Source organism: Jatropha curcas, chromosome 7 (genome assembly GCF_041381405.1).
Source record: "Jatropha curcas cultivar XTBG-Jc1 chromosome 7, XTBG_Jcur_1.0, whole genome shotgun sequence".
Classification (NCBI taxonomy): Eukaryota; Viridiplantae; Streptophyta; class Magnoliopsida; order Malpighiales; family Euphorbiaceae; genus Jatropha; species Jatropha curcas.
In genome coordinates, this window is record NC_143157.1 from 28,297,264 (window position 1) to 28,313,675 (window position 16,412).

The following is a 16,412-nucleotide window of genomic DNA, read 5'->3' on the forward strand; positions in this document are numbered from 1 at the left end:
ATTGAGTATATTATTTAATACATATTTATGTACTTACATATAAACCGGTTCGTTTGAGTATATTAATATTTTCCCGAATGCTAACATTCTTTTCGAAGCAAAAAGAATAAAAGTTAGACATATTTATATTCACGATCCGGTGACGTAACATACCATAAGTAATACTTAAAAACAATTCAATATATATACTTAATTACTTGTTGTAAACCGAGCATTTGAGTATGTTAATATTTATCGGATCGCAACATTCCCTTTCTGAATCAATTTTTTCAAAGAAATAACAAAAGCTACTATACTTATGTCATATATACAAGAAAAGATACAATTTTTGCAAAAAAAGAATGAAAGCTACTATATTTATAACATATGTATGAGAAAAGATAAGAAAACAAGTACATAAAGAAAATAACATATATAAACCCTAGCAGCTATAACAAGCTCTTACGTTATAGTTTATATAAATGAAAAGCACAATAAAGATAAGGTGGAGAAGAAGGTAAACAACTCCAACAGTAAGTTTCTTAGCATCTTCAAACAAAAAAGTCAAAGCTAAACATAGTAAAATTCCTAAAATTGCCTTGGACAAAGGAGACTTGACAAAGTTTTCCATGTTCAAGCCTCTCTTCTACATTGAAAATTAGTATTATAGATTGTCATTTCCCTCATTCCTCTATTCTACATGGAAGAATTCATATATTTATGTGCTTACTGTGGTAAAATGATTCATTTAGTTACATGGGATCAAATAAAATTAAAAACGATCTATGAGCATTTATTTAAATTCGACAAAAATTCTAAAAAATGAATCTATATGTCTCACTTCTGATTAGTATAATTAAATAAGTAATATCTCTTAGATAACGAAATGTTTTCCGGTCAACATTCTCTCTCTAAATCAAATTCTTTTCGACAAAAAAAAAAAAAAAAAAAAAAAAAAAGCTGATATAATCATAACAGATAAAGAAATGATAAGCAAACAAGTAAAAACCAGTAAACAGCATCTATAAAACTTAGCATCTGTAACAAGCTCTTACACTATATATTTCCAAAAGAAAAAAAAAAGCACAACAAAGACAAGGTGGAGATGAAGATAGACAACTACAACAGTAAGCTTCTTAGCATCTCCAAACACACAAGTCAAAGCTAAACATAATAAAACTCTTAAAATTGACACATTCTTGAACCTTCAAGTCTCTCTTCTTCTACTGCTTAGTCTATATCATTCATTCCCCTTATGCTAGCAGGTGAAATAAGGCTTTCAGTGTACACAGTGGCCTTATTGTACCTTCCATCTGGAATGCCATGGACATGAACATCTTGATATTTCACTCCATCATACATTACAAACCACTTGCGTCTCACAGAAACCAGAAGTTTACCACTCTTGGTGAAGCATATTGGATGCAAACGGTAATAAATTCGAAAATGAGATTCTTGATTTGATATTTTGGGGATACTCATAATTTTGGTCCAAATAATCTCTTTCACCACTCCACTGTTTTCTTCCTTCTCCTCTTTCATAACCCAAAGAGACTGGTCATACTGGCGAAAGGCACAAAGGGAATTTCCCCAAAGCAACAAATTCAATTCAGCAACTACGATGACTTCTTCCTCTTCCTGAAACCAAGTATGTCGGGAAGTGGATTTATCAAAAGGAGGAGGAGGGATTTCCATGAATGTGTCATTTGATAGATTCAGACATAATATTTTGTCTGCAAATTTGCGAGTTTTACTAGCAGCCCAGAATAAACATCCATTTGCAGGAACCCCATCATAGAAAACATGGTAACCCAATCCTCCAATATTTTTCCACGAGTTTTTTTTAACTGAAAAAACATGAGCCTGTTTTTCACAGACACTAACCACTTTGAAATCATCCATGCTTGAATCGAAGCCGAGCCCGCATACTCCTTCACAGATACCTAGTTCTTCAGGAAGAGGCAAAATCCTATAGTCGCCAATAGATGGATTCCATAGCACCAGAGTGCTTTTATTATTAGTATTATTTTGTTGAATGGCTAAACAGAACATGCCATAGCAGCAATCAGTCTTGATCTGAAAAGATTTTCCTTTAATTAAAGGAAAATCGACCTCCATAGCTGACCCAAAAGCATCTTCTTGATACCCACCACCAAAAGAAAACAGTTTAGAGTCTGATCCTCCAATTTCTCTGCACTGTTTCTTGTTATTATAAGAGAGAAAGACATTGCTCTGGCTATGGGGACAGTAAGTAAGAGGATCACAGTTGAGATGGCGATAGAGGAGCCAGTAAGGGAATCTAGAGTGAGTAATGAAATAAAGCCAAGGCTTCGAGACGCACCTGAATCGGACCAGAGATTTGAGCGGCAGTCGAGAGAGGATATCAGTGATGATATCAGCAGGAAGATTTTTGGCTGGCACTGCCATGTCTAGGATCTATATATCAGAGCTTTGTAGTTATAAAACTTCTTTAATACCGGTGTCAATATATAGTGATGAAGGAGGAGGAAACAACGAAGAAATTGGTAAATTGGTTATATATCATGAGCTCTCTATAAAAGTCCTAACCTTCTTTCTTGCAAATGTTTGACTATTGAGAGAGACTTAAATTTCGGAAAGTCTTGCATTTAAGGAAAAAAGAAAGGTAACAGGTCAGATAAACCGTTTCTGGAGCTATGCCTTCCTTCGAAAGCTAAAATAATTAAAAATATTTCTTATTTGTCAAAAACTGACATATATGAAGTTAGTTTTGAAACACCAACTATTATAATTAACCACCAAATGGCTAAACCTAGGCTCGTTGTTCAACATAGAGTAAAAATAAACCTAGTTTGATTTTCACTTAAATGGAAGGTTAAATCATAATTGTTACTTTTTTTTTTTCTAATACGTTCTTAAAATAATTTTTTTAAGAATATGAAAGATTAATGTTTTAATTAATAATTTATTTTAAGATTTGATTATTAATAGTAACACTAGTAGTATATGAATAAAAAATAAACTGTTATTCTCATTTAACTTAAAGATGAGAAATAAAAGTGAGCTTTTTTTTTTTTTTTTAAATAACCAGACGGTATAGTATAAAAGCTTTTACCCTTCTTAAAAATGCATTTATCATAGATCAAATTTATATTATCACCGTTGTCTCTTATTAAAACAAACTCAGGTCCACAAGCACACAAATAACAACTTGTATCATTAGGAGTGGACCTGGATGCCTAGCTACTAAACCGGTCACTCTTAAGACATTTTTCTTTTTAATTGTAAATTAACCTGTACTTACCAAATATACTTTAATTATGAATTAACCTGTACTTACCAAATATAATTATAAATTAACCTGTACTTACTAAATATATTTTAATTATAAATTAACCTGCATTTACCGAATATACGAGCACATCATATTCCAATAACGTATGCCATATGAAAAACAATTTACCTAGACTCAATTTAGTTTAGCTATGAACTAAATTAATTAAAATAAAAAATTTTAAAAATCTTTCTACCTTATTCATTTTTTTTTCAATGAATCACACTTTTATTTTTTAAAAAATTATTTTTTTATTAATTTCATATCGTCAATCCATCAAAGAATGGTTTGAATGAAGTTTTTTTCAAAAAAAAAAAAAAAAAAAAAAAAAAAAAAAAGAGGTTTTAAAGGCGCTGGTTTTATGCTGCGATACATATACATATGCTCAACGAAACGACGCGTTGAACACTGTCAAAAGTCGCTCGGTATTTTCGGTGACAGGTAAAGCGGATTAGTCATTTCCATGCAGGCGACAAAAATTTCAAAGTACTCCGTGAAACAAAACCCTTCAATAACAGCAGAAGTACAGAGAAAAAAAAAACCTCCAACGAAAAAGGCCCATTCAGACTTACAGAGTAAAACAAAAGAGCAACAGTTCAATACACAGTACAGAAGTCATATAGGAGGGCAGTAATACCTCTGAATCTCTTTTCTGCTCCACCACAAAACAAACTTATATTTATTACAGGTTATCCTTGCAGTTAGTATGGACAAGAAAATCAAAGTTTAGCGAGAGGGTGAGGATGAATTGGGCCACTGAAATTTTCAAGGAAAAACGTCAAAAATTATAAAAGGCAAAATTTGCAACTTTTCAGCTTAAGCCAGGCCAATATTCATACTTTTGATGAATATTGATTGCTTCGCCACCCGTACTGCACCTGGACAAGGACTGCGAGCATCCAGGCCAGAATGACCATTAAATTTAGCCAATTGCAGGCTAATTTTAACATTGAATTCTTTGCAGTGCTCGGTTGATTGGTTCTTGGAAATATTGAAGTGATATGAAAATTGCTTCCTGTTACAAAGACAAATTCAAATCATAATCACATCTACTAGCAGACAATGTATTTCTAGTAGACAAGAAATAAACCAAGTACAACCTCTGTTCGAATTGTTCGACTTCCTTGATGAGGACAGGTGTTCAAGTATGAATCAAAAACCTCTCGAACTTTTTTGCCCTTCAAGAAGAATAAACACCACAGTTTCAACAATTCTTTTACCTTACCAGATACTACAGCTAAAAAATATGCCAAATATGTGTGAGAGGAAGTTTTGTTGAGTTTGTACTCATAAACAACATTTTATGCTATCAAAATCAAATAAAAAATGAAGAGGATGAATTGCGATGTTCTGATCCAAGAGGGAAAACAGGGGGAAAATATAGGCGGACGAGAAACGAGAAATAATAGTTGCATATTCTGTAAAAATGTATGCTTAAATATATACGAAACAGGAAAGGGGCATTTTCCAATAATAATTCTAATATATTTATTTTGAACAGAGAGTACCTTTAAGTTACTGTCTTCTTCAATGCTTTCTTCCAATCCCGCAAGCCCACCGAAAGCAATCAATAAATGTCTTCCAAATTGTTCATGCAATCAGAAGACTAAAGTTGGATGAAAGGTGCGTGCTTAAAATGCACTCATTACTTACTACCAAATAAAATTGCTTAGAATTGGACCAAACGTAGTCCAATTTCTAGGACTAAAAGGAACAAAAAGATATGCCACAGAAAGGTCCATATTCAGCCTACTGATTGCTGAAAGCCCTTGGAATTATAAATGGGTACAACTATCTATATGAAGTTATGTTAAAGACCTGCCATCAGATAAAATCATACCTGAAATTTGGTAAGAAAAGCTCTGATGAGTTAATAATCTCACCATGCTCCGACGTACCAATCAAATGATCATAGCCACCCTATGAAAACACATTGAAATTGATCAAGGCTTTATGTAAATTGTCAACAGAAAACTCACTACAATAGGATCAAAGCATCAATACCTTGTAGGGGCAGTTATTAAACACTGAACTGATATTAGAAGCATACCGCACTCTATATCCCCAGTACATTCCAGCTTCCTCCCTGGGCTTGGACAACGAGACAACCTGGCGTGGTAAATCTAGATATATGCCAAAAAAAAAAAAAAAATGAACTTGATGAGTGTGTCTTTTACTGCAAGCATAGTGCTTGAACTAATTAAACTGATGGCAATACAACAAAAAAGAAAAAACAAAAGTATTATTCTGAAGAGAGAGAGAGGAGAAAAAGAGAAAAAAAAAGGGGGGGGGGGGGTTTGTTGAGAACATGGGCCTAAATGGAGTGTTAGAAATGAACAAAGGGGCGATATAATGTGATTAATATATCTACCTTGAAAAGTTGTGTAAAAAAACTAAAGTAGGAAAATAATATATATTTTGCTAAATAGACTGGTGAATAAATCAGGCAAGGTTCAAAACTCTGTAAAAGAAAGCCGAATATAAACTTATTACCAGCATCCAAATTGCGGTTGGTTCCCATTGCTACAGTTACTCTTATGCCAGGTTCAAGTACTTGATCAATAACAACATTCTGCATAATTTAGCTTCAAATCTGTAAAACACATTAAATTCACTAAAGACTTTTTGCAACCTAGACTTCAAAAGGAAAATAATAAAAACACATTTGGCCTGCAGAAAAAAATGTGCAGCAGGCATGAAGCTGGAAAGAGGAGAAAAATAAGCATTTTGATAATTATGCTTTGTTATTCCATATGCCAAAGAAGTTAATTGTAATATTCAAAAACGGCTACCTGAAGATAATGGCACAGGTGAGCACAGAATAAATGAATGTGCATTAAACAGTGAAAATAACACAGAAGCGAAAGGCCAAAGCAAAGAGGACTTTATGATGCAGACTTGCATCACTTTACTTTGCTAAATCAAGCTTGGTTATATTTTTGTGTATGATAAATATCTAAAACTGAAAAATAGACTCAAGCTACTTAGAAGCTTACTAAAACCTACATCCTCATAATCAGCTCAAAGGTTAGAGCCTTAGAGGTTCACAGAAAAGGAGGACGGTAGCTTGCTAGTTAGCAAAATCAACAGAGTGACCAGACTAATGAAAAATCATCCAGAAACTATCCGAGTCTTGCCATATTTTGAATGAGAGAAAACCGGTAGGAAGTTGCAATACCAAATTAGAAGTTAGCCTTGGCAATTATTCTATTGATCAAAGCAACTTTCTAAGCTCCACGTAGAATAGAAGAGAGACACAAACTATTTATTAGAAAAGGAAGAATGTAAGGACCAAATTATTTATAAACATAATAAAAAAAAGAGGAAAAAAACAAATTAAAAAAAACAAACTCCAACAGATTGTTACCTTACTCAAACCCACATCAACTAGCGTTCCCACAAAGTTCGGAGCCTTTCCATTTAGTGTAACTCCTATAAAATTATTATAAAATATCAAATGGTTGGCCTAAAATGGAGAGACAAATAAAACTCGAACGCAGACACAATCAGTGCCAGAGATGAAGCTAAGAGTTCCAGAATATACACTTGTACAAAGATCTAAAATATTTCCAAATGTTTCTAAAATCAACAACCTTCCCGTCTTTCACAATAATAATGTTTGTATTAACTAACCAGGAAAACTATGCCAAACAGTTTGAAATTTTTAAAACCTAAAATTTCATTCACCTTATACAAGAAAAAGAACAAGGCAACCCCTGAAACGAGTGGAAGAAAAAAAAAAAAAATTCAGAAGTTTACCCTCTCTAAATGTAGCCCATTCATGCTTGCGCAAATGGTGTGGAGCATCAAGCGGAGGCAAGAGACCCTATGAAAAAAATTAAAGTGCACAATTATAACTAACTTCAATTCATTCCACCAACAATCAACAAATGAAACAAAATTCAAGTTATAAACCAACTGGTATCTGACCACAAATCTCAGGCTATTATGCTTTGGGAAAAGAGCTTTTCTTAAGTACTGTGGAGTCTCGAGATAACGCAAGATCCTGATGAGAAAAGCAGCACCACTTTCATTCTCATCAGAGTTATTGCTCGACTTCAAAGTGGGATCCTCATTCTCTGAAATATTACAGTCAAACACCACCAGCTGCTCACACAATAATAGTTAATCGCTACTCTCCATCAGCAAAATAGATAATCGATACACAAATGGCAATTAGAGAATATCTGCATAAAAAGAAAATTCAACAATAATTTTTGAGACTAAAGCAGTGAAGTGAAAAGCAGTGCCCAGACCTCATCGATTCGAAATATAGTAGCGGCACGAGCAATCTGACCAGCCAACTGAAGAAAAGAAAAAATCAATAATATACGGAGAATGATAATGATAATAGATTAAAGAGAGCTAGATAAATAGTGTAGATAGTTGTACTCGGGTTGCCAGTTCGAGAGATTGAGCGTTGTTGATGATGGAACCAGGGACAGCTATGCTCACTGTAGGTGTCTCTTTCGTTTCGTTCTCATCTTTCACTGTCTCATTTCTTTCTTTATTTTTGTTCTTTTTTATCTTCCTTTGAGGATCGCCATTAACAAGGTCGAACTTGTTTGCTGCTTGGTGGTTTTCCGCTTCCGCTTCTGCTCTTTTCTTCTTCCCCATTTTCTTTTTGGTTTTGCTGGGGGTTTAAGAACACGCGTTTGGGAGAGGGTTTGTAGCGTGTTAATAAATGTATTACTTCCACCATGGCGATTACCACAGTTTTTCTTTTTTCTCAGTTCTCACCGTATTTTCATTTTTGCATTTCTTTTACTATTAAGGAGGTTAAATTTCTTTTTTACTGCGATTAAATTTCCACTTTCAACTCCTCGTCTTTCAAAAAGAATACACTTCGGAATTCATTAATCATTCCTACCCAAAATATGTACGAAACATAATCAAAAACATTTTTAATATAATATTTATACTGAAGATATCTCTGATTATATTGCATTATGTCCTATTACGTCTTATTAAACATAATATAATAATTTAAATCAATTAATTAATGTGTATATACAGCAACATCAACCAAACAAAATCAATTCAAATGTAGTAGTCATTGTGCAAGTGTATTTGACTGAAGCATGTAATTCCCTCAATGAAATATAAATTGATCCCAGGTAACATGGATTGTACATATTCTCTCAAGTTACTGCATTGTATTTCACTTTGGTTTATCTGTAATCAAAAGATGGTTAGACATTCCTAAATTTCTGTATAAGCTTATACCAGATTTCGTCTCAAAGCTTTATTCTATCAAAAAATCCATTTGCTTCCGCATCTTCTGATACTCTATTAAACACCAACCTCCACAATTTTCGCTGTTAGTCGAAATCCTACCTACTCCATATAGCATCCTCCTCATCTGACCTATATTTGCTTTTCGTGAATCCATTTCAAGCTTTGGCACTACGACCTGCATCATACACATTTAGGCAGCTTCCAGCTCCAATATCAGAACGAACTTTCGTGTACACATCCATTTGACAGGCACCAAGCAGAAGATTTATGCCCATGACAACTTGAAAGAATTGAAACGGAAGAACATAATTTGTACACTTTAAAAACTCATAATTTATATTAAGATACAGCTTTACAAGAAGATATTCTAGATTTGCTGTCAAAATCCAAGTAAATTATGGAGGTGTTATCCTTTGTCCGCAGTGTTCTAGCTTCACTCAATAAAAAATTAGCAACCTTCTCAGCAGAATTCTCTCCATCCGAAAGGTATTTCTCCTTTGTCTGTGCAGATCCAAAAATCCATGTCATTGAAAGAAAAATTTTCCAGAAATTCAAAGCAGATAGTTGTTTTTAACTGTTGAGGAACATTCACCTGAAGCACAAGTTGAACTGCCTTTTTAACACCAATGACATCCCAAAAGCCATCACTGCAATTTTGCAGAATAAAGGTTAATCCTTCGAACTACAAACACTATGATTAACCTCTAGATGGTCATATTCAAGAAATAACTTTTCAGCGGCCTAAACATCCATAGCATATCAAAGAGAATGTAATTTACAAAACAATGAAATGCCATTTATTGCTGAAGCAAGGACATTAATCAGAAATAGAATCACCTTGCCAACAGTGCGAAGGTGCTGCTTGCTCGATCTATATGCACAGCTTTGCTTATGTAAGGTTCTGAACTGAATCGGGCATCCTGCTGTTTCAAAAATTTGTCTCCAAGCATCCGAGCGAGGTTCAAGCCTGAACCAAGGGAGAGAACAGAAGTAATTATCAACTTGACACTGACATTCGGTCTTTCATACTAATTAGTTATTCATATATATATATATATATATCTTTGCCTAACCACAAAGACGTGTTTCCCCATCTTTCAATGGTTCTCCTGTTTCATTGATTCGAAGCCTTTCAGAACAACTAGTTATTCTATGGTCTTCCGTCATCTTAATCTGCTTCCCATCAACACTGAAAATCACATCAAGCTGTAAATATGGTATTAAGGAATAATTACAATAGAAAAATTTTCATTTTTAACCACAAGAATATGTCCAAATTATGAGGATTTAGCGAATGACAATTTACAAGCAGGACACTAACATGAAAACAATAGTTCCACTTATATTAAAACAGTTCACTCACTTGATACTCTACCAGGAAAAATAGTAAACAACACAGTATCTAACTGCCTAAAATGACCATTACTTGAAAAATTAGCAGCTTAGGACCACTTTCAGCCAACTTGTCCACCAAAGACATATATGAGACTCCAAACAACACAACACAAGAAATACAAAAGAAGAATATGAACCGTACTTCATGACACAAGCTGAATCCCCAACATTGGCACACTGAGCAAAGAGATTTTCGTCATCATCAGCCCAAACCAGGAGCAATGTTGCAGTACAGCCCTGCAAAGAATTGATTGTTGTAATTTGAAAATTGTATATGTTCAAATATCAACCAGTTTACTAAATGAATCAGAATAACAAAATATTTTCTAGGGTAGTACTTGCAAAACTGTACAATATCCCAACAGCATATTAATAATCTAATTTAAACTAGATTATCAGAATAAAGATCTTTTTTACACCCTCTAAACTGACAGGTTACCAGAGCGGAATCTACATAGATATCACTCTGGTCTGAATTCATGCCAGCTGGATTGAAGGATTCCTAAAATCCATGAAATTGTGCACGCTTTTGGGTAGCTAATTCATGGATGTATCATAATTGTGAAAACCACACGAACTAAATCTAGACCCTCTACCATGGTCAGGTAGAGAACCTAACCAAGGCAGACACTTCATTATCAAGAAACGTACTTTCTTCTCTTTTCAGTTATAACAATGTTGCAACTTTGTTATATTTTGACAGCCACCTGAAATATTGATACAAGGTTGAGTACTAGTTTAGTCTATGTTGTATAATAGCAAACAGAAGAAAGAAAAGGAAGAATGAGAAAACGCTCCGGATACGTTTTCCACGGTCCCCTTTAACCAGTTGATGTAGTTTTATATTCCTCCCACAGGCATAGTGCAAGTCCTACCCATGATCCAAGCCTGTCTTGGAAAGAAGGATCCCTTCACAACTTCTTCTTTTAGAAGGAAATTTAGTAACTAATTTTATAATTTATACCTGATTAGGTTCTTTGGCATTCCATATTTCAATAAGACTATTTGGCAATTTTCCATTTCTCTTTCACCATATAAGGCCATAGTCTCTTAAGGGACATGACCTCTACATTAGTTGGTATCAAAAAAAGAAAAAAAGAAAAAAAAAAAAAAGATGAAACTTAGTGCAAAATCTCGCTCACCAACTTATCAACCATTTTCCCAAAACTGTTCCATTTTTCATATTATATTTTCTAATTATCAATGAGCACATATTGCTAAATTCAAGTAAACCAAATAGTGAAGCATTACATTCAGAATGTGCTACTAAAAATAACAAATACGGCTTTTAGTTGGCACTTGCCAACCTGTATCATGAAGCCATCTTTAAATTTTGGCAGTCTGGTACAGTCTCTCTGTGTTTCTCTTGCAAAAGAAAGGACTCATCTTTTTCAGAACCAAATATAATGATAATAATACAATGAACTAGTTTACAGAAATTGGATTTCGCTCTCAAATTTCAAGCCTTCAAATAGACAATAATTCTTTTTCTATCTCCTGTTTATTTTGTCACTTTAAGGGATTGACTCAAAAATATAGAAAAAGTGTCAAATTGAATTCAATAAATTTAGGTTCAACTTTATATGAGCTCTTTAATGTCCACAATTCCCTCAATCACTTGATGGAACTTGTTCAAAGCAAGAGAAAACTAGTTTATATCTTTCAGAAGCATCCCATAAAACCTTTAGAAGCATGCAAGGGAAACTTTCAATTAAGACTTATGACATTTGCACACAAAAGAAGATAATAAATAACGCCAAGGGAAAACCTCGTAATAATTATTCATGGAAGCTTCTGTTTGAGAAAACGCAACTCTGAGGACTTCTGAGGCATCATGTTGTGATAAAACCCTTTCCCTTGTTAGTGAATCCGATAAAATACCAGCAACCTTCTCAGGAAGCATTCTGGAGTAAAAAAAATGATTAAACAATAAGTACTATACTACACATGAAAGCATAAGCAGGAAACAAAAACAAATTAGGGTGATTTATTTTATATATTCATATAAATCTATCATAAAAAAAGGGTAAAAAGAAGATCTTTATTTAAAATGCAAGATGAACAAAACTGATGCCCAAGTAGCCAAAGGATGAAATCAATAATTACTAAGCATACTTAATATGCATAATCAGTCTGTCAAAGTGAGGAACAGCAGAAAAAGAAAATTATAGGGTAATGTACATAAGGGAAAGTGTTCATCTGAGAATTTAAGCATCAAATCAATCACAATCTGAAAACAAACTTGGCCAGCCACCTTTTTCAACTAGCAACAAATAACACTTCAAAGGTGTTTGCTTCTACTGCTAAAGATACGAAACAAAAAGAAGTAAGATTTCAATCAAAAACAAGGTAAAACATTAAGACTGAAGTTAGCATACTAACTTGCTAGCAGATCTGGCAGCTGCTACTCCTCCATGCCCATCGCAAATACCAAAAACTCCAAACTGTGGAACAGGGACTTTGGTTGTTTATTTTTTCAAGGAAAACAAATTTAATGTTCATTACAATTCAAACTCAATAAATGTTTAACCTGGTCAATGCCAGGAAGAGGCCACTGATAATAGCACACATCTTCCATTGCAAGCTTCTTTCCTCCTCGACGCAAAGCCATGGGATCTGATGCCACACCTACACCAAAAGGTGTCTCGTTCTGAGATTTAGATGAAACATGAACCTGCCAGAAAGCATATATATGGATTCATCAATTAGAAAATATAACATTAACAATAATTTCATAACAAAAAAGTTTATACATCCTGTTGGACTTCTGCTAGATTTAGGTGAAATTGTTATTCATTAACATGAAAACAGAAAATGATATGTGACACTTTATGCAAAACAATGAAAAATGATCAGTTTTACTTTTATTTATTTACGTATGTGTTTTGGCGAAAAAGATGCATCATGAATATCAGTAACAAACTATGTTTGAATGTCATCTAATTGGAGAAAATCTTTATCCAGGTACCTTAAGAATCCATGATCCTAGAAAATTCAATCAATTGTGGACATTTAAAGTAATCTAGAAATCCAACATAATACAATCCATAGATGTAAAAATATAACTTGATAAAAAAGACAGTTTGACTTACACATATATTTGAGGTTGTGCCAAGTGTTATTATATCTCCATTAGTTAGATCAACTGGATCACCCCAGTGCCTACTTCCAGAATCAGGATGGTTGATTGGGTGAGAATTTAGAAGTGTTCCATTTAGGCTACCCATGTCTACCAGTTCCCATTTTTTCTTCTGAAACAAAAATAGAAGTCTATTAGAATCAGTGCATCATAAACATGAAAGATCATAAAGTCAAATAAATATAATGTATCTACCAACGACTTACATCCATATTCCAGTTAATCATCGCATGCTTCCCAGACACCTCAGAGTCCTTCAACAACAAGTCACTAGAAACCCTCCCAAGGGTGAGTGGAAGCCTTGAAGAACTTGTTGACTGTATAGAACAACGGAGCCCACGAGAAGGACCTGAGATGACCTCCAAAGAGAGGCAGCTTCCTGCACTTCTAACAGAAAAATATGATGACATGTTTTCCACATTTAGACAAATGAAAGTAACTATCCAGAATTAGCCTCTTTCTCAGAAGTGAAAGGACAAGCAATTACTTTGATCATTGATAATCTTAGGCACTGATTCCAGAAGATCATCTTTTTCTGGACCAGATCTCGAGATAGGAGTTTCATCTTCTTGTTCAATATGTGTCTGCACTTCATCTAGGCGCCCTGTTGGAAATATACGCTTAAGGGTTTGACCAACTCGAATATCCTCTCCATGTTCTGAAACTACATCTAAAACCAAGATATCTCCTGGAATATAAGAATATAAAAAAGAAGAGAAATTATTTTACCCAACCAGCAAAACAAATTAAAAGCATAATAGCCTAGAGAAATACACGATGTAAAATACAATACTACCTTGTACCAAATGGGGCGGTGCAGAAGGAAGCCTCTGTTTATGAACAAGTCCATGTGGCCGGGGCAAGCGCAATGGTCCTTCATTTTGATAATATGCTCCCTCTACATCATAATTTCTTCCCAATTCATTGCTTTCCACTTCTTCCGAAACAAGGGGCTTGTCTAATTCACCAACCTAAAGAGATGGATGTTAGGAAGTGAGAAAAACAATGCACCTAATGGCATATAGAAACGCATGTGCAATCATATCAACATTTGCAATTAAAGAATAAATCCTCACCCTTGCATTCATAGTGATTACAAATATGGATGAGATACATATATCATAAACGTTGTGTAACATTTTCACATAGAATTGTATTGCCCTTTAACACTATAAAGCTTTATATAATATTCTACAAATGTAGAATGTGCACCAAAACACAACTAAGATATTGAAAACACATTCATTATACAGATTATATTACCATATAAAGCACTTGGAAACAAAAATCAGTAACCACTCTAAAGTCCAATTTACTTGCCTTAAACATTTATTATGAATATTTTGAAGGTATAATAAAAGTCGCTAACGGCTTGCCGCATATGCCTTCTTTAAATACATCCTCACGTTTGCCTTTTATCCACAAAATTGAGGTTAAAGAAATATTAGAAATATGCAAAGTTTCCCCAAAAGAAATTGATGTCCCACTGTTATTATAATTTTATATAAAAATCACTTCTACAAAAAGCGCGCCGTCATTGACAAAAATGAGCAAGTTCATAAATACATTATGATAAATTAAGTATACGGATCCCAAATTTCATTCGCTTAAGCACTATTTAACACTCCCTGAGGCGCAAAACTAGGAAAGCAACAAATTCTGGACAATACATAGATGCTTACTGCATTGCACCTGAGCTGAAAGCAAATGATTGCATGGAGATATGGATTAACCAGCATCAATTGACAAATCCTCCTTAAGCTAATGACAATGTGCAAGGACAAGTTCCTGTGTCATTTAAACCTATTTTTCAAACAGAATCGTAAGAACCGAATGACTCACCAACATGATACCAAATTCATCACCTCAAACTCACCCAAACAAAGAAGATCGACCATAACGATCAAAACTCAAATTGAAAGATTAAAAAATTAGCGGCAAAATCAAATGCCACACCTCCGATGCAATCACTCAAAAGATTCAATAGTAAAACCATCGCCTGCCTCTCTTTCAGCTTCTCAAAATTCAATTGAACTGGATTGAAACACATAGCTATATCATCAAACAAAGCGACCGTTATACAAACCCCTGACATTCACTTTCTCCTTTCCCACGATTTCTTACTACCAAATAGGACATCACATTATAGACGATAAAAAAATCTAGGTGTAGAATATGAAGAGAAAATAGAATTGGATTGAATAAGGAATGATAAGAGGGGGTACCTTGAGGGTGCGAGAACGGGAAGAGAAGAAAAAGCGCCATGGTTTACAGGCGAAGAGGAGGAAGACGAGGATCAAAAGCAGCATAAGGAGGAGAACACCGACAATGCTCTCTAGCAACGTCATCGCCATCGTCGTCTCGTTCTCTCTCTTGTTGTCTCTCTACAGATTAGAGATTTGGTCCTGATTTCCGAGAAACTCGCTTTGAAATGGTCGCACATTGCATTTCACACTCCCTTTTTATTTTCTTTCCCCATTTCTATTTGTTTCTTTCTATTAATGTGTAATTTATACTAATATACGTAATATTTATTTATGAAAATTTTCTTTTCTATTTATATACTTTTTGTTTTTTTTTTTTAATGGGTTTGGGAAAGAGAATATTACTGGAAGGTTTGTGCTCACTTTTTAGACGATTTTTTACCATTAAATTAATATATATATATATATCACTTCAGAGGAATATAATTAAATTTCCTTCCAATTAAAAGATAAATATACTGTTAAATTTTTTTTTTCCATATTTTTCTAGAGGACTGATAAAATAAAATATGTCAATTTAATTCTAAAATAAGATTAATATCCGAGAAAAGATAAGAGAATACCCGCGAAATATATAAAAAATTAAATAAAAGTACCTTTCATAACAAGTTCCAATTAATATAATCTAAAAAATTATTATTAATATAATATAATTTTTATTCAATGTTTTCCTTACATATTTTAAAGGTAAATTACTATATATCAACTCCTTACAATTTAACTAAAAATAATACTTGGTCTTTACTGTTTGGAAAATTCACGTGAAGTGCTTGAGATTTGGTTCTACTGAACTAAATCGGATCTGTTCCAAAAATTGAACCGATGTGACTCATTTCTTTTGGTTTGATTAATTTTGTAAAAAATGGATTACCATTCGGTTTGATCAGTATAACATTGTTTTTGTTTCAAATCGATTTTATACATAAATGCAATTGATTTTTTATGCACAAATTATGTGATTTTATTTGAAAAACCTGAATCGATATGGTTTTTTTGATACCAAACCAACTTCTACAATGTTGTGTCCCATTTGATTATCATGTAAACACATTTGGTCAGATCAAATCAAATCAAATCAATTCGA

General features: G+C 33.7%; 3 protein-coding genes across 4 annotated transcripts; all 3 read right to left on the reverse strand.

Moving 5' to 3' along the window:
• Positions 1-981: 981 nt before the first annotated feature.
• LOC105631949 (putative F-box protein At3g16210) lies at positions 982-2,614 on the reverse strand. Its single transcript, XM_020678585.3, has one exon. The coding sequence runs from the start codon at positions 2,404-2,406 to the stop codon at positions 1,210-1,212; it is 1,197 nt and encodes a 398-aa protein (XP_020534244.1). The 5' UTR covers positions 2,407-2,614; the 3' UTR covers positions 982-1,209.
• A 1,165-nt stretch (positions 2,615-3,779) lies between these two features.
• Positions 3,780-7,976, reverse strand: LOC105631947 (methyltransferase C9orf114 protein). 2 transcript variants are annotated; one of them, XM_012214181.4, is made up of 11 exons: positions 7,685-7,972; positions 7,549-7,596; positions 7,223-7,399; positions 7,052-7,118; positions 6,660-6,724; positions 5,786-5,864; positions 5,297-5,415; positions 5,133-5,212; positions 4,801-4,870; positions 4,393-4,470; positions 3,780-4,307 (listed from the first exon to the last, which is right to left on the reverse strand). In XM_012214181.4, exons 1-11 carry the CDS (start codon positions 7,907-7,909, stop codon positions 4,236-4,238), a joined length of 1,080 nt encoding a protein of 359 aa, XP_012069571.1. In that variant the 5' UTR covers positions 7,910-7,972; the 3' UTR covers positions 3,780-4,235. The 2 variants fall into 2 exon arrangements, with proteins under 2 accessions (XP_012069571.1, XP_089580097.1); XM_089723971.1 differs by lacking the exons at positions 3,780-4,307; positions 4,393-4,470 and having other exon boundaries at positions 4,805-4,898; positions 7,685-7,976.
• Positions 7,977-8,820: 844 nt separating this feature from the next.
• Positions 8,821-15,546, reverse strand: KAPP (kinase associated protein phosphatase). Its single transcript, XM_012214180.4, has 13 exons — positions 15,290-15,546; positions 13,861-14,035; positions 13,552-13,752; positions 13,271-13,443; positions 13,018-13,176; positions 12,456-12,599; positions 12,308-12,369; positions 11,694-11,829; positions 10,068-10,162; positions 9,604-9,719; positions 9,368-9,497; positions 9,123-9,177; positions 8,821-9,031 (listed from the first exon to the last, which is right to left on the reverse strand). The coding sequence occupies exons 1-13, from the start codon at positions 15,416-15,418 to the stop codon at positions 8,870-8,872; spliced, it is 1,737 nt and encodes a 578-aa protein (XP_012069570.1). The 5' UTR covers positions 15,419-15,546; the 3' UTR covers positions 8,821-8,869.
• Between the last annotated feature and the right edge of the window lie 866 nt (positions 15,547-16,412).

Bases quoted from the DNA above. Each gene is read 5' to 3' on its own strand.
- LOC105631947 (XM_012214181.4), bottom strand. From the start codon at position 7,909: ATGGGGAAGAAGAAAAGAGCAGAAGCGGAAGCGGAAAACCACCAAGCA. The intron at 4,871-5,132 runs GTATGATTTTAT...ACAATTTGGAAG, and splicing joins CTTTTCTTACCAAATTTCAG to ACATTTATTGATTGCTTTCG. The intron at 4,308-4,392 runs GTTGTACTTGGT...TCTTTGTAACAG, and splicing joins GTCGAACAATTCGAACAGAG to GAAGCAATTTTCATATCACT.
- KAPP (XM_012214180.4), bottom strand. From the start codon at position 15,418: ATGGCGATGACGTTGCTAGAGAGCATTGTCGGTGTTCTCCTCCTTATG. The intron at 11,830-12,307 runs GTTAGTATGCTA...TTTTTACTCCAG, and splicing joins GCTGCCAGATCTGCTAGCAA to AATGCTTCCTGAGAAGGTTG. The intron at 10,163-11,693 runs GTTTTCCCTTGG...AATTCTTTGCAG, and splicing joins CCATGAATAATTATTACGAG to GGCTGTACTGCAACATTGCT.
- LOC105631949 (XM_020678585.3), bottom strand. From the start codon at position 2,406: ATGGCAGTGCCAGCCAAAAATCTTCCTGCTGATATCATCACTGATATC.